This window comes from Taudactylus pleione, unplaced genomic scaffold (genome assembly GCF_031769625.1).
Source record: "Taudactylus pleione unplaced genomic scaffold, aTauple2 ptg000493l, whole genome shotgun sequence".
NCBI classification, from domain to species: domain Eukaryota; kingdom Metazoa; phylum Chordata; class Amphibia; order Anura; family Myobatrachidae; genus Taudactylus; species Taudactylus pleione.
In genome coordinates, this window is record NW_028284895.1 from 1,902,600 (window position 1) to 1,916,640 (window position 14,041).

At 47.0% G+C, this 14,041-nt stretch overlaps 1 protein-coding gene across 1 annotated transcript in view; it reads left to right on the top strand.

The window, feature by feature from the left end:
* The first annotated feature begins 4,946 nt into the window (after window positions 1-4,946).
* LOC148502553 (uncharacterized) overlaps window positions 4,947-14,041 on the top strand; it is a 193,630-nt gene continuing 184,535 nt past the window's right edge. The window contains exons 1-5 of the mRNA XM_088449715.1: window positions 4,947-4,999; window positions 6,742-6,822; window positions 9,629-9,712; window positions 9,806-9,889; window positions 10,420-10,503. Of these exons, the coding sequence (XP_088305841.1) occupies window positions 6,801-6,822; window positions 9,629-9,712; window positions 9,806-9,889; window positions 10,420-10,503 (274 nt within the window). The 5' untranslated portion in view covers window positions 4,947-4,999; window positions 6,742-6,800. The remainder of the gene's footprint in view (window positions 5,000-6,741; window positions 6,823-9,628; window positions 9,713-9,805; window positions 9,890-10,419; window positions 10,504-14,041) is intronic.

Here is a 14,041-nt window from a genome sequence, read left to right on the forward strand (position 1 = left end):
TCTCGCGCATGCGCACGACGGAGCCGGCTCCCTCGTGCGCATGCGCACTGGGCCAACATCGACCCGCTTGCGAGCGCTCAGCGCTCGCGAGAGGTTCTGAATTAGGCCCTGTGCCCCCTTAGTAATATAAATAGTGAACATTTCCCCTTTAGTAATATAAATAAGAACAGTGCCCCCTTAGTAATATAAATATGAACAGCGCCCCCTTAGTAATATAAATAAGAATAGTTCCCCCTTACTAATATAAATAAAAACAGTGTACACTTAGTAATATAAATAGTGAGCAGTGCCCCCTTAGTAATATAAATAGTGAACAGTGCACCCTTAGTAATAAAAATAGTGAACAGTGCCCCCTTAGTAATATAAATAAGAATAGTGCCCCTTAGTAATATAAATAAGAACAGTGCCCCCATAGTAATAGAAATAAGAACAGTGCCCCCTTAGTAATATAAATAGTGAATAGTGCCCCCTTTGTAATATAAATAGTGAACAGTGCCCCCTTAGTAATATAAATAGTGAACAGTGCCCCCTTAGTAATATAAATAAGAATAGTGCCCCTTAGTAATATAAATAAGAACAGTGCCCCCTTAGTAATATAAATAGTGAACAGTGCCCCCTTAGTAATATAAATAGTGAACAGTGCCCCCTTAGTAATATAAATAAGAATAGTGCCCCTTAGTAATATAAATAAGAACAGTGCCCCCTTAGTAATATAAATAGTGAATAGTGCCCCCTTTGTAATATAAATAGTGAACAGTGCCCCCTTTGTAATATAAATAGTGAACAGTGAACACTTTATAATATAATACTGTAGAAAATGGTGGCCCCATTGTACTATAAATAGAGAATGGCGACAACTTAATGTTATAAATATATCATTAATTTGTCCACATTATCATTTATAACATAATTGTGCCTATAATACGATCTGTAGCGTAGTGGCCGCACTAAATGCTTAACTTGATGTATGTGTGATATGAATGAAATAATTTAGTTATTGTGACACATGTGGGGCTGATTTTGCGCAGCACGCATCTTTCCCATCTGCCTGCTTACTATATTCTGGCTATTGGGGAAATCCGCTTATGTATAGTAATAATCTGCGCACCTGCACGTGAAACCCCATCCCGCCCCTGTTCTTATGCCCCCTGTTGCCACTGTAATCATTAGCATTGGAACTTTCACCTGCCCCCATGCTTGGTGCAAAAGATCCGGCTGATACAGACGTCCCATCTCCACCCAATGCAAATGAGCACGGAAGTCACCTAACGCACGTCTACGACCCTCCCACAGGATGAAAGAGTTCCATGCAATCACATGGTCGATGCCCAGTTACCGATGAGAGATGTCTATTTTACCGAAAGTGTGGTCCGTCAGAGGGCCGATCAATCCATGTGCACTAGAGATTTCTATCCGTGTCTATCCTGATCTGGCACACGAGCGAATGCCAATTTTCTTTCTTCCGCAGAACGCTGAAATCCGTGCCCATTGCAACTTGCGTGCAGCTAAGAAACAGCCCCTGTATGTGGACTTAAGGGAAGAGCGCCATTTCAATGGCCGCCGCACAGTGTTGAACGTTTAGCTACAGTACACCCGCGATAAAGCAGGCTTGGACAAGATAATAGCACGTGAAAAGGGGTGCACCAGTCCTTTCATCTATATATACATAGTATAAATAAAAGTCTCTGGTAGGCGTCTATCTGTTTGTTTGGGCTTATATTGAGAACCATTGGATGGATTTTGATGAAGTTTTCACTTTTCTATAGAGCATTAGTGGATAAAGATTTAGGTGTTCCGTTTTATTCCTGTTCCTATTTCATTTATGTGAAAAACGATTCTTTAATTTCAAACAAGGCCAATTCCCGGTAAGACCCTGCTTTGGCGTGACAATAAATACAGCACGGGGCAGTGGAGACTTTTTTTCTCGGGGACAACTTTAAGCGGCCCTTTTGCGTGTCACGTCAAAACAATCTTTTCATGTTGACGCCAGGAGGAAAATCGAATAATGTCGTCTACGAGGCGATCTTATAAGACCTCGGTTACAAAGACTATTGACTCCGGGTTGCTAGTAGAACATAAATGATTTATGCACATTTAATATAATTTAATAAACGCTGGTAATATTATATTGCCTATTATATACACAGTGATTCTTGTCTTTACCTGATGATCCAATATGCCATGGTCTCCGGAGAATGCCCCCGTGAGTACAGTTATCACTGTGGTGTGTTGCCTGCTGTTCCTCAGCATCGGTGAGTGGACACTTTTCCTTTAACATCTCGAAAACTATTTGTACTATTTATAACAAAATTCTATATATATTTAAAATGTACAGTAAGTTATAGAAATTGGATTGTATTAAAATAGAACAGTAGGAGCAGTGGCAGTATGGTATCCCGCCCTATACCGGCTCACATCAACAGGGACGGATTAAGGGCCACATGGGCCTTAAAATATTCACAGGCCCATACTGAGAAGGGGAGGAGCTATGACCAGTGCTGTGTGGGTGTGGCCAGAGCCAGGTGGGTATTTACACCCCCTTACTCTATCAGACCCTACTGTCTCCCTAAGGGGTTATGTATTAAGCCTTGGATAGAGATTAAGAGATTAGCCGCAATTATTTACCACAAGCTAATAGACACCCCCCCCAGAGCTATTCAATTAGTCCCAAAAGGCAGCACATAACGGGGATTTTTTTTCGGGGTCTAAACTATCAAGAAATCCCGATAAGTAGCATGTTAGTAGGTGAAAAGATCCCGTTAACACATAGGTCCGTGATCTTTTCACACATTTTAAGTGTTAACGCCCGTTAACATGTGTTAACAAAAAGTAACACATGGTAATAGCGTTGAAAAGGGTCTCGGGTGAAAAAGGGCTTTAATTGAATAATCCCTGACGATAAAGCCCAAGGCTATCACCCTATTTCACACCTGCTAAATTAACAGGTCTAATTGAATTCCACCCAGATTCAGACCCAGTCGCAAACGCTGAGCGCTCGCAACTGGGTCGATGGTGGCCCACAGCGCATGCGCACGACGGAGCCGGCTCCGAAGTGCGCATGCGCGAGACCCGGATAGCGACGGCCAATGCGTCGCTCCGGGTCTCGCACCAAAGGGGGCGAGCTGTCGATGATGAGTGACAGCTCGCCTCCTTTGGTGGGTGGGCCGGGGGGGTGGCTGCCCAAACGGAGGCGTTCCCATGAGAACGCCTGCCTTTTGGGGGCGGCCCCACTGACATCTAGAGATTCCGGCTCTGTTAGAGCCGAAATCTGTCTGGGGCTTGCAGCCACGAGACCCTACCACAAGGGTCTCTTCGCAAGCTCGATGGTCTTGACCATCGCGACCATCAACCTGGCCGCTCGCTATAGCTGTGGGTGGTCACCCACAGCTATGCGAGCGGTCAGGAGGCCGCACAAAGAAAAAAAACAAACGCCCTGATTCAGAGCGTCCGGCTCTGAATCAGGGCCAGTATCCAAGATGACGACAAGTTAATGCAGAAAACAAAATATAATTACCGCCACAGTGCACCCGCTCCTCCCACAATGTAATATTAGGGGGGGAGGTATGGTGCGAAGTTGCTAACATTTAAAAAAAATCAATGCACTGTATTCATTGCTGTTTACTGTATGCATTATTTATGTATCCTTCAGCTTGTGATGTAACATTCATTGCGTTAATAATATATATATATATATATATAAAAAAAAAATGTTCAAGAGACACTTTGCGGCTGAATTGGTGCCTTCACGTAAATTACACGTGACAGATGGACATGGGAGGATAAATAATCCCCATCTTGGCATGTTTATTTTATTTGATCATTATTTACTTGTATGCACTGTAGCTGTAGACATTCATTGTAAATGTATAATAAACTCTAATAAAAAACCGCTAGTAAGAATCAGGGTTGCCATCAGAGACTGTGGGGCCCGGGACTGTTAAAATAGGCAGGGCCCCTCCCCTTGGGATGGGAGGGCAGTTTGTCAGAGATGGGCGTGGATGTGGGTGGAGCTATAGCAGAGGTGTGGCATTAATTGGTGCTTAAACCTTTTTTTTTTTTTTAAATACCAAAGTTTGGGCTGTGGGGGTGGGTGTTATAATATGTTAATCTATAATATAGAGGTGAGGGTGAGAGTGAGAAAGTGAGGTGAGGGTGTGAAAGCAAGATAAAAGTAGGAGCAGAGGGAGAGGGTGGGAGAGCAAGGTAAAAGTAGGAGAGCAGGGCGAGGGTGGGAGAGCAGGACGAGGGTGGGAGAGGAGGAGACTCTGTCCCTGGATGGGAAGTGGGATTGGGATCCCCTGCAGCCTCCCCAGCCCGTCTGAGCACTTCTTCCTCTTCACAGCGGCTGTAGCAGGTAGCTTCTCCCCTCGCCGCTACTGCTCCCTCCTCCGTTGCTGCTGCTGCTCCTCTCTCTCCCCCGGCTGCTTTCCTCCCGGCCCAGCCTCTCCCCGCTGGCTGGCTGCCGCTCGCGGTCTCACCCGGACAGAGACAGGGCTCGGGAGGCAGCAGCATTTTAAATTTGGTGCTGGCCCGCAAGTTAATCTTAATTCGCAGACCAGCAGCCAATCAGGAGCCGCCGCTGTGGCCATTCCTAATTTGCTCCCGGTCCGCAATGCTACAATTGGCTCACAGCCGGCGCCGCTTTTAAAATCCCCCCGGAGCTTATCTTCTCCGCTGCCGGCTGGGCCCCCTTTCTGTCCGGGCCCTGGACTCTAGCCCCCGCCGTCCCCCCTGATGGCGGCCCTGGTAAGAATTGTATATAACATGCAAAATAAGGAGAATATTATTGTGCAGTTAGTCAATACAGAAAAATAGGGACTTTTATAGGGATAAAATTTCTAGGGACAACTCCTAAAAAAACAAACCAGAGACTGTCCTGGAAGTTAGGGGCAGTTGTCCACTATGGTGTATGTACTGTGATATATTTTATGTTTTATAGGACCAAGCCTAACAGAAGATAAGCAGAGAGAAAAGAGAATAGCAATACTGGGAACTACAGGTGACACCATTCATAATCATCTACTGTACAGATCTGCCCAGCTTCATCTTTGCCGTTGGCGAGGGTAATCGCGCCACGCATAGCGACCCAGGATCGGATACGTGCACCACGTCCGTGACCACGCCTCCATAGGAATGCATGGTGCGATCACAATGCGCACCATAGCATTCCGTAGCGTATGGGTAATCGCATGGCGGGATGCGTGCGCACGTCTGTGGTGCGATCAGCCGCAATGTAACTGGGTGCATCTGTACATGATCTTATATTAAGTGCTGTTATTTCTGAGACTACCAAATTTGGGGTAGATCCCGAGAGAGCAGGCACCTACCCAGATCCCGCCCACTTCCCTGGTGACTGTGTGGCCCTGTCGCCTGTTGCATGATGCCACAATATCATGTGATTGCGGGACCATGATGGTGTAAATCACGTTACCGCACCCCCTACGCTTGCTGCGGGAACCTTCCCTTCAGGAATTCCCAGAGGGAAGGACCCAAATGTTTGCAAATATAATGTAGTCAATGATATAACTTATCCCCATGTGATTATATGGTCTAGTCCTATGAACTATGGCAGTAAAGTCCACCTACTGCCTATATAGCATAGGGGCAGCCATTTTGTTGGACAAAACAATATCAGTGAGAATGCAGCTGATCAACTATCTGGGACAGGTTACATCACCGAGGCATGAGGCACAGAAAGGAGAGTAAATTAACAACAATCTATTCATCAATAAGTAAAAGCTGCAAGATGACATCTCATGCCAGGAACTTAGAAGTCTGAAGGTGTAAAACCATCTAATTAACTTTGCTAGGGGGTCAGTAATCCCCATATATTTACAGCAGCTCAGCATAAGCTTTCTTTGAATGAAGCAGAGCTAAGGAGATATTACGTACTCACTTATGTAGTCCAAAAACAGGGGTCAGACCGCCCATAGGTACAACATTAAAGGACGCCTCCCCAATTTTATTATTTTCATTAGGTTATAAGCTATGCATGAGCTACGACATTTCATATGAGCGCCACCTGCTGTGGGCGGGCGGCACTGTAGTCTCTTGTTTTATCACCGTCACTGACAGTAATAAAACAAGCTGATATCTGGTGGCAGTCCAAAAATTACCCAGTAACCACATAATATTTCCGCTGTACTACTACTAAATCGTATCTTAGGTGGGGTATGGACAGGCCACATGTCTCACTGCATCTGCCTCTGATATTGGCCAGGCACCAGCCAGGCCTGCCTGTTGATTGGCCAGCCTCCAGGCCCAGCGCACGCTGATTGGTCCATCCCTTTACCAGAAACGTCAAAATATTTCCACCGTAAGCAGGTCCTACCTGTCTACACTCCACACAAGATGGCGTACCGTAACAGTACTGTACAGTGAAAATTGTATCGTTTTACTGGAAGACTTCAGACTGATAATAGGCAAAAAAACCATCCGATTGCCGACTCCAGCAAGTGCCGCCCCTAGACACGGGCCTAAATTCACCACTGCCAACAAAAATTTTCATTGAATGTTTTTTCGGTCTTGTTGGGGGTTTAGATAAATGTCAAGTGAAAATGCACTGAATGATTACACTGGCAGTATTGTACACTGGCTGAAATAAAAAATAAATAAAAAATAGCGCTTCAATGCTCTATACACCATGCAGCCTGATCCTACTGGAATAACTGTTCGGAGGACCAAAATGTAGAGACTGAAATGAAGCTAACGATAATTAAGTGCCATTTGTTTTTGTCTCAGAGATCCCGGCGGCCTCCGTCGACCTTTCCCAGTTCAACTTTACCGATCTGGTGAATGGGATGCTCGGCAAGGCCCTGAAAGGTAACTGTGTCTCTATGTGTGGGGTAAGGGCACATTGCATACAGGGAAGCAGAAAGGGTGTTGGAGGTGCACATATTAATTTTGGTGCAGAACATGCCAAGCGACCCCACAATAGGCCGTGCCCCCACTTGAGCATGGTGCCCTGGGTGCCTAATTACTAGGCACTTTGCTGTTCCTAGTATGCGCTTAGCATCTCCCATCAAAGGATACATTATGGGAAAACTTCTAAAACCGATTGTTAACCTCATGGTTAATGTGGAAATATGTTAGTGAAAGAGAAGAGGATGTTTGGAACCTAATCCTGGGTGACGTCCATTTACTAGCCTCTGAAACTGACACTTTATCACATCTCACTGCAGACTTGCCTACCCTCCCGATTTGGTCGGGAGCCTCCCGAAAATCGTGTGCCGCTCCCGGTCTCCCGGAAAGGTAGGCAAACCTCCCGGTCCCCGGCGATCTATCTACCCCACCGCGAATACAGTATTATCCCCGGCAGCGGGGGGGGGGCGGTGACGTGATTCGCGCTGAATCGCGTCATTGTGGCCCCGCCCCCTGCTTCACAATGCCATTTATATCGGCATTGTGAAGAGGGGGCGGGGCCGCGATGACGCGATCGCGCTGTCACGCTCATGCCCCCATTGTCGAGTCATTTTCTGGGCCACGCCCACTTTTGCTGTGGCACGCCCCCTGCTGAGGACGCCCGACAGCTCCCTCCCGGTAGGAGGGAGCTAGAAATCGGCAAGTGTGTCTCACTGCCTATTGCTTGGCTTCTTCATATATGCTTTGAGCAGCACTCAGGAATCGCGAGCGTTCAGACACACTTCTAATTGCACACCCACAAATGATGCAAATGTCATCTGCTCTGACTAAGGATCTTATTCAAATTTGGGGACAGAGTAAGATATAGCAACTAACTGTGCATCTAGGTAAAACCATGCTGCACTGCAGGTGGGGCAGAAATAAACTGTGCAGAGAGATTTAGATTTGAGAGGGACATGTTGCCTGATGCAAGAAGGATGACCAGTTGCATTTGCTTCAAGGGCATTGACTCCTACTGAGCAGAATTATGCACGAATTGAAAAGGAGTTCTCGAGTATTGTGTTCGCTTGTTCCCCTTTTCATTACTTCCTATACGGCAGGGACAGGATTACTGTGGAAACCGATCATAAGCCGCTAATTGCCATCTTTAAGAAGCCTCTTCTTTGTGCACCTAAAAGACTTCAGAGTATGATGTTAACATTACAGCATTATCATCTCTGTGTCACTTACAAGCTAGGCCCTGAGATGTACATAAGTGACACTCTTAGAACAATAGCTGTGGATCACGGGAAGTCTGGAGCAGTCCAGAGTTATCATACAGTCTGCTCCATGCATCAGGTGATGACTGATTTTGCATAGTTTGAAATTAAGATATGGTTTAAGAGCTTCATTTGGGAAAACTCCTAAATTGATAAATCTATAGTAGATTGCAGCTTTTCCCCTCTTCTAAACACCTTGGGGCCTATTTATAAAGCTTCCCTGGACATTTAATAAAAAAGAAACCGCAGTTTCAGTATCTTTTATGTTTCCTTCCTATTTATTATATGTTCTGAACTTCTGTGCTCTTGTCACTATCGCCATATACGGCCTTCCCATACAATGCTTGGGGACATTCCAATTATGCAATTTATTAAGCTCAAAAAAACAAAAAGTTTTTAGAACTGGTCTCCGATAGCTGGTGCCATCTTCACTAATAGACAGGGCTATCTGAGTGCGGAGAGGGATCTACTCAGATCCTTCCGCCCCTTTCCTGCTCTAAATTATGTTCTCAACTTGGCTGCCACTAGCGATTTCTCACGTACTGCGCGTGCGTCGCGGGCTGCATATTCATCTATGCCAACATGCCCACTATTCAGGGTCAAGCGCATCCCAGCGGTCTCTCTACGGGTGCAAAATGGACAACTGGGAGGTAACATTTTTTGTATACAGGAATGGGCTAATCTCTGTACACACTACAAATTCCGAAGGATGCCTTTCCGACGGGACCAACATAGCATGTCTGGCAGCTAGGTTGGTGACAGATCCAACTGGTTATCGACCAACTATCGGGCCCTGGTGCAGCGCACGCACTAAACAATTCTCAGGAGAATGACCCAATATCTAAAAGTTTCTAACTGTCATTTATCTAACTGATTTATCAACCAGTTTTATCACTCACAACAAGTGATAAAACTCATTGCGTATGATAAGTGATGCTCCAGCCAATCAGCTCCCAACTGTCATTTTCCAAACAGGTGACAGTTGGGAGGTGATTGGCTGGAGCTACATTATCATACGCAACCAGTTTTATCACTCGTTGTGAATGATACAACTCATTGATAAATGAGGCCCCCAGTCTTTGATATGACAGTTAACTCAGAAGCTGATTGGTTGTTATGGGCAGATTGATCAAAGATGGGAGAGAGATAAAGTGCCAACCAATCAGCTCCTAACTGTCACGTTACAGGCTGTGTTTGAAAAATGTCAGGAGCTGATTGGTTGGCACTTTATCTCTCCCCACTGTATCACTCTCTAAGCTTTGATACACCTGCACCTAAATCTCTCTCCAAGGCTTGATACGCCTCCCCTTTTCCAACGTAACATCAGTACGACCTCAGCTTGGAAACAGCCAATGACTAGTGGAATAGCATAAAGATTAATATATCATTTGTTTGCTTATTCTCATACGCTAATCTCACCCAGCTCACTGTCAGCTGGACAGATGTGGGCGTTGCCGTATTCAGATTTTGTTTTGCTCCCAATTAATCAATAAATATTTATTTTTCAGGCACTAAAAATTTCTTCTCGTTCCTGAGTGTGACTTCATACAGCTCCTTCGCGTTCCATAAGGTTTCAATCCTTATTTATAACAGTGAGTTTCATTCATTCCACCTATTCCAGCTGCTGCACAACACGGTTTCCATATAATGACTGTGTGTAATGTCTGATTTTGATTTCTTTGCAGTATCTAATTTAAAACATGTAGACTACCACAAATTTCCCATGAGGTATTGCTACTGTTTAAACAACAGGACTAACGACTTGGCAGGTGAGCTTACAATTACACTTACTATTTACATATTTCATCAATATAATGATGTCTGGAGCATATATTGGTGGTTTTACTTAGTCTTTAATAATAGCCACTCAGTATCAGGTCAGGATAGCGGGGGTCATGGCGTGGCATAGGGGGCGTGGCTGGGTACATTACCCGACATTAGGGGTGGAGTAGGAGGAGTGACCGCATGATCGCCTCATCGTGGCCCTGCCTCTGCTACACAATGGGGGGCAAGGGCATGATGGCGTGATTCAGAAGTACTGATGAGGAGGCACGCCCAAATACCACAGTTGTATCCAGATATCCGTTCAGTGTCATTCGCAGACTCACGGAACTCTGCCATTGGCCTACAGTAGCAATCATAATACTTATTCAATATTTGGCTTTATTTGGAATAATTGTATTTGTCTGTTCGGATTTCTTTGGGCAACTAGTGGTGCATACTGTATGCAGTATTGTGGCACATGTTGCAGCTCTCTAAACAAATTGTATTTCTCATAATCTTAATTCTGTTTTCTTAGATTACACACTCTTGCTGCTAGACATCATTGGGAATTCAACCAGCTCACTGAAGGAACTCTTCAAATCCACTTCCATTGTCTCAGGTTAGTTTGTCTTTCCTTTATAATTAATATTCAGTCATCATTTAGGCTAGCTAAGGACCAGTGGTGTAAAGGGGGGCATCCACTACACGATTTTAGCAGGCGATTGAACGATAACGACGTCGTTATCGTTCAATCGTTTATAAATCGTGCAGTGTTTGGTCGTTAACGATCAACGATGCGCACTCCCGCTGGTTGTTTGATCGTCTCGTCAGTCGACTGAACATGCAGGTCAATTTCACTTGATCTATTAAAGATAGTTTGCAAATCGTTCAGACTGAAAGATAAAATTTCAAGGGAAAATCGTTTAGAGATTGGACAGGGAATAGATCGTCTAGTGGATGTGCCCATAACTAGGGTATTTGGAGCCTAGGGAAATATGAAAAATTGAGCACTCCCCCCATGGCGAAAAAGTGGGTGTGGCTACATGCAACAAGGGGCGTTGTCATTGAAAATGGGGGCATGTCAACATGACACACCACCGTTTCTCGTCACTCTGAGAGCATTCCTTCCCATTCCATATGCACCTTAATGCCCCCAGTAGTAGTGCCTCTCTTGCAATGCCACTGTAGTAGTGCTCCTTATGCAATGTGCCCATGTAGTAGTGCCCCTTATACAGTGCCCCCAGTAGTGCACCCTTATACAGTGCCCCTAGTAAAGCACCTTTATACAGTTCCCCCAGCGGTGCCCCTTATACAATGCCCCAAGTAGTGACCCTTATACAGTGCTCCAGTAGTGGTCCTCCAATGCAGTGCCCCCAGTGGTGGTCCCCCTTATGCAGTGCCCAGGCCCGTCAAGAGCCACGCCAGGCACAGTAAAAAAGGGGGCATGGCCTAATCGCCTAAGGCGTGGCCACTTCCCTTTAGGTAAAAAAAAAAGTAAAAAAAGTTTGGCGCTGGCGATGGGGGTGAGTGAGCCCTCTCAGCCCGGTGCATAACCAGTGGGGGGTGCGATCAGCTTGATCGCTCCCCCCACAGGCATACTGTAGGAACCTGCTGTGGCTGCTTCTTAGCAGTCGCGAGCAGTCTCCAGGGCAGCAAAGCACACAGCAGCGTGTGCTGGGCTGCTGTGTGATGTAAGAGGGGGGAGCGGTGTCGGGCCCGGGCCCCTGCCAGGCCCCTCCAGCAAGCCCACTCCCCCCCCCTCTCGGTGCCCCTGGCAGTGCCCCCCCGTAGTCCCCCTTATACAGTGCCCCTTATACAGTGCACCCCTATACAGTGCCCCCAGTAGTGGTCCCCCTATCCAGTGCCCCTTATACAGTGTCTTTATACAGAGCTCCCAGTAGTGGTCACCTCTATGCAGTGCCCCCAGTAGTGCCCAATATACAGAACCCCCATTAGTGGTCCCCTCTATGCAGTGCCCACAGCACCCCCTTATGTAGTGCCCCTTATACAGTGTCTTTATACAGAGCTCCCAGTAGTGGTCACCTCTATGCAGTGCCCCCAGTAGTGCCCAATATACAGAACCCCCATTAGTGGTCCCCTCTATGCAGTGCCCACAGCACCCCCTTATGTAGTGCCCCTTATACAAAGCCCACCTTAGTGGTCCCCTCTATGCAGTGCCCCTCATACAGTGCCCCCAGTAGTGGTTCCCCCTATGCAGTGCCCCCATTAGTGGTCCCCCCTATGCAGTGCCCCTTATACAGTGCCCCTAGTAGTGGTCCCCCCATGCAGTGCCCCTTATACAGTGCCCCTTACATATATTACAAAGATACACACAAAACAAAACACAATACTTATCTGAATCCCCATGGGTACATTACCATCCGCTCCTCCGTCCTCCCACTCGGCACTATGGGAGAGATATCATGACATCTCTATCTTCACCCACTGCGGGAGCCAGAAGGTGGAGCTCATGAGTCAGCTCCAGCCCGGTTCCGGCCGTGGGTGCAGCAGCCAATGAGAGTCTGTCTGACTCTCATTGGCTGTTATAACAAACGCACCACCACTGGGTAGTATGAGTGTACTATCCAGCACTGGCGGCGGTGTGTTTGTTTTACTGTGTAGTGCAGATCGCACTCACTGCGGTCTGCACAACATTGACCTGGACCGCGGCCAACGGCACCCAGGGCACGTGCCCCAGCCGACCCCCCTTAATTACGCCACTGCTAAGGACTCCGACTGTAAGTAGCAATCTCTGGGTCACGTCAGCATAGACTTGTAATAAAGTTTCTAGTAAAATATTCTACAAACACAGAATGATCTATTCCTCAAATATTTTGCAATAAGAATTTACATACATAATGATTGTCCTCATTGTGGGCCTGATCTGGTAAATGTCGGACGCAGTTGAGTGTCTTATTCTTCTACGAATAAGTCTAAGTCATCCTGCTTATGCGGCTCTGGCGGCTATATCTCTCTGTCAGCAGGAACTTTAAGGGGATAGGTGATCTGGTTCTGGGAAATGTCAAACACTGTAAAAGTTTTGGGTTCAGCATGCAGGGGCTGATTCTGAGTCAGTCGGATCCCTTTGCAGGCACGCAAATGGCGAGTTGTTGCATACTGCGCGTACTCAGATGTGAATTTATGCACATTTGCGCATCTCCGCCATATTCGTCGGATGGATCATTTTTTTGGATATTGCTTTCCATGAAATGGGCGTTTTGGGGCATGAACTGTGGTGGCACGGAACTGTTCTGACTTGTGAGAGTATAATGGGAGTGTCGTGAGCGTGCAGCTTGTCCGTGTTATTCTGAGCTGCGCATACGGGGGACGGATCTCTCGCATCTAGCATGGGGCTGGTGCACGTGTCCATTCCAATAATGATGATTGCGTTTGTGGCTTCCCGCTTGAAGCCGCACGGATCCTCTCATTAGCCGCACGGTAGGCCGCATCAGCATGAGGTAGTATATCAGTATTCCGCAGCAGCACGCCGGCGCAGCCACATTGCATCCAGCTCAGAATTGGATGCTGATATGGCTGAAGGATCACGCAGGAAACTCATCTGGGGGAAAACAGATGTTACTACCAGGACAGGGATACTGGCCACCACCGTTCCCACCCAACTACAGCCTTCTGAGCAGTTTGTAGAAAGGGGGGAATGGTCTGTGCCATGTGGACAGGACTCTGGGGGTGTGTATAATGTTGCTTACGGGCAGTGGCAGCTCCAGAGGTGAGGCTGCACAGCGGTACAAAATTCAAATAGGGGAGTCACACCAACTGCCACCCCAAACATCAGTGGCAGTTGGTGTGGCTTCTCGATTTGAATTTTGTACTGCTGTGCAGCCTCACCTCTGGAGCTGCCACTGCCTCCGGGGTCTGCACAATGGTGCTGGTGCTTCTGTGCTATGGCATGGGGTGCATGCCATGGAACTGGGAGATAGGTGCATTCAAATTGTGGACTCTGGGCCTGATTCAGACCCGCTCCCGAGCGCTCGCAAGCGGGTCGATGTTTCCCAAGTGCGCATGCGCACGCCGGAGGCGGCTCTGTCGTGCGCATGCACGAGACCCAAATAACGACGGCCAAGCCGTCGTTATGGCTCTCGCACCAAAGGGGGCGTGCTGTCATTGTTAATTGACAGCACGTCCCTTTTGGTGGGCGT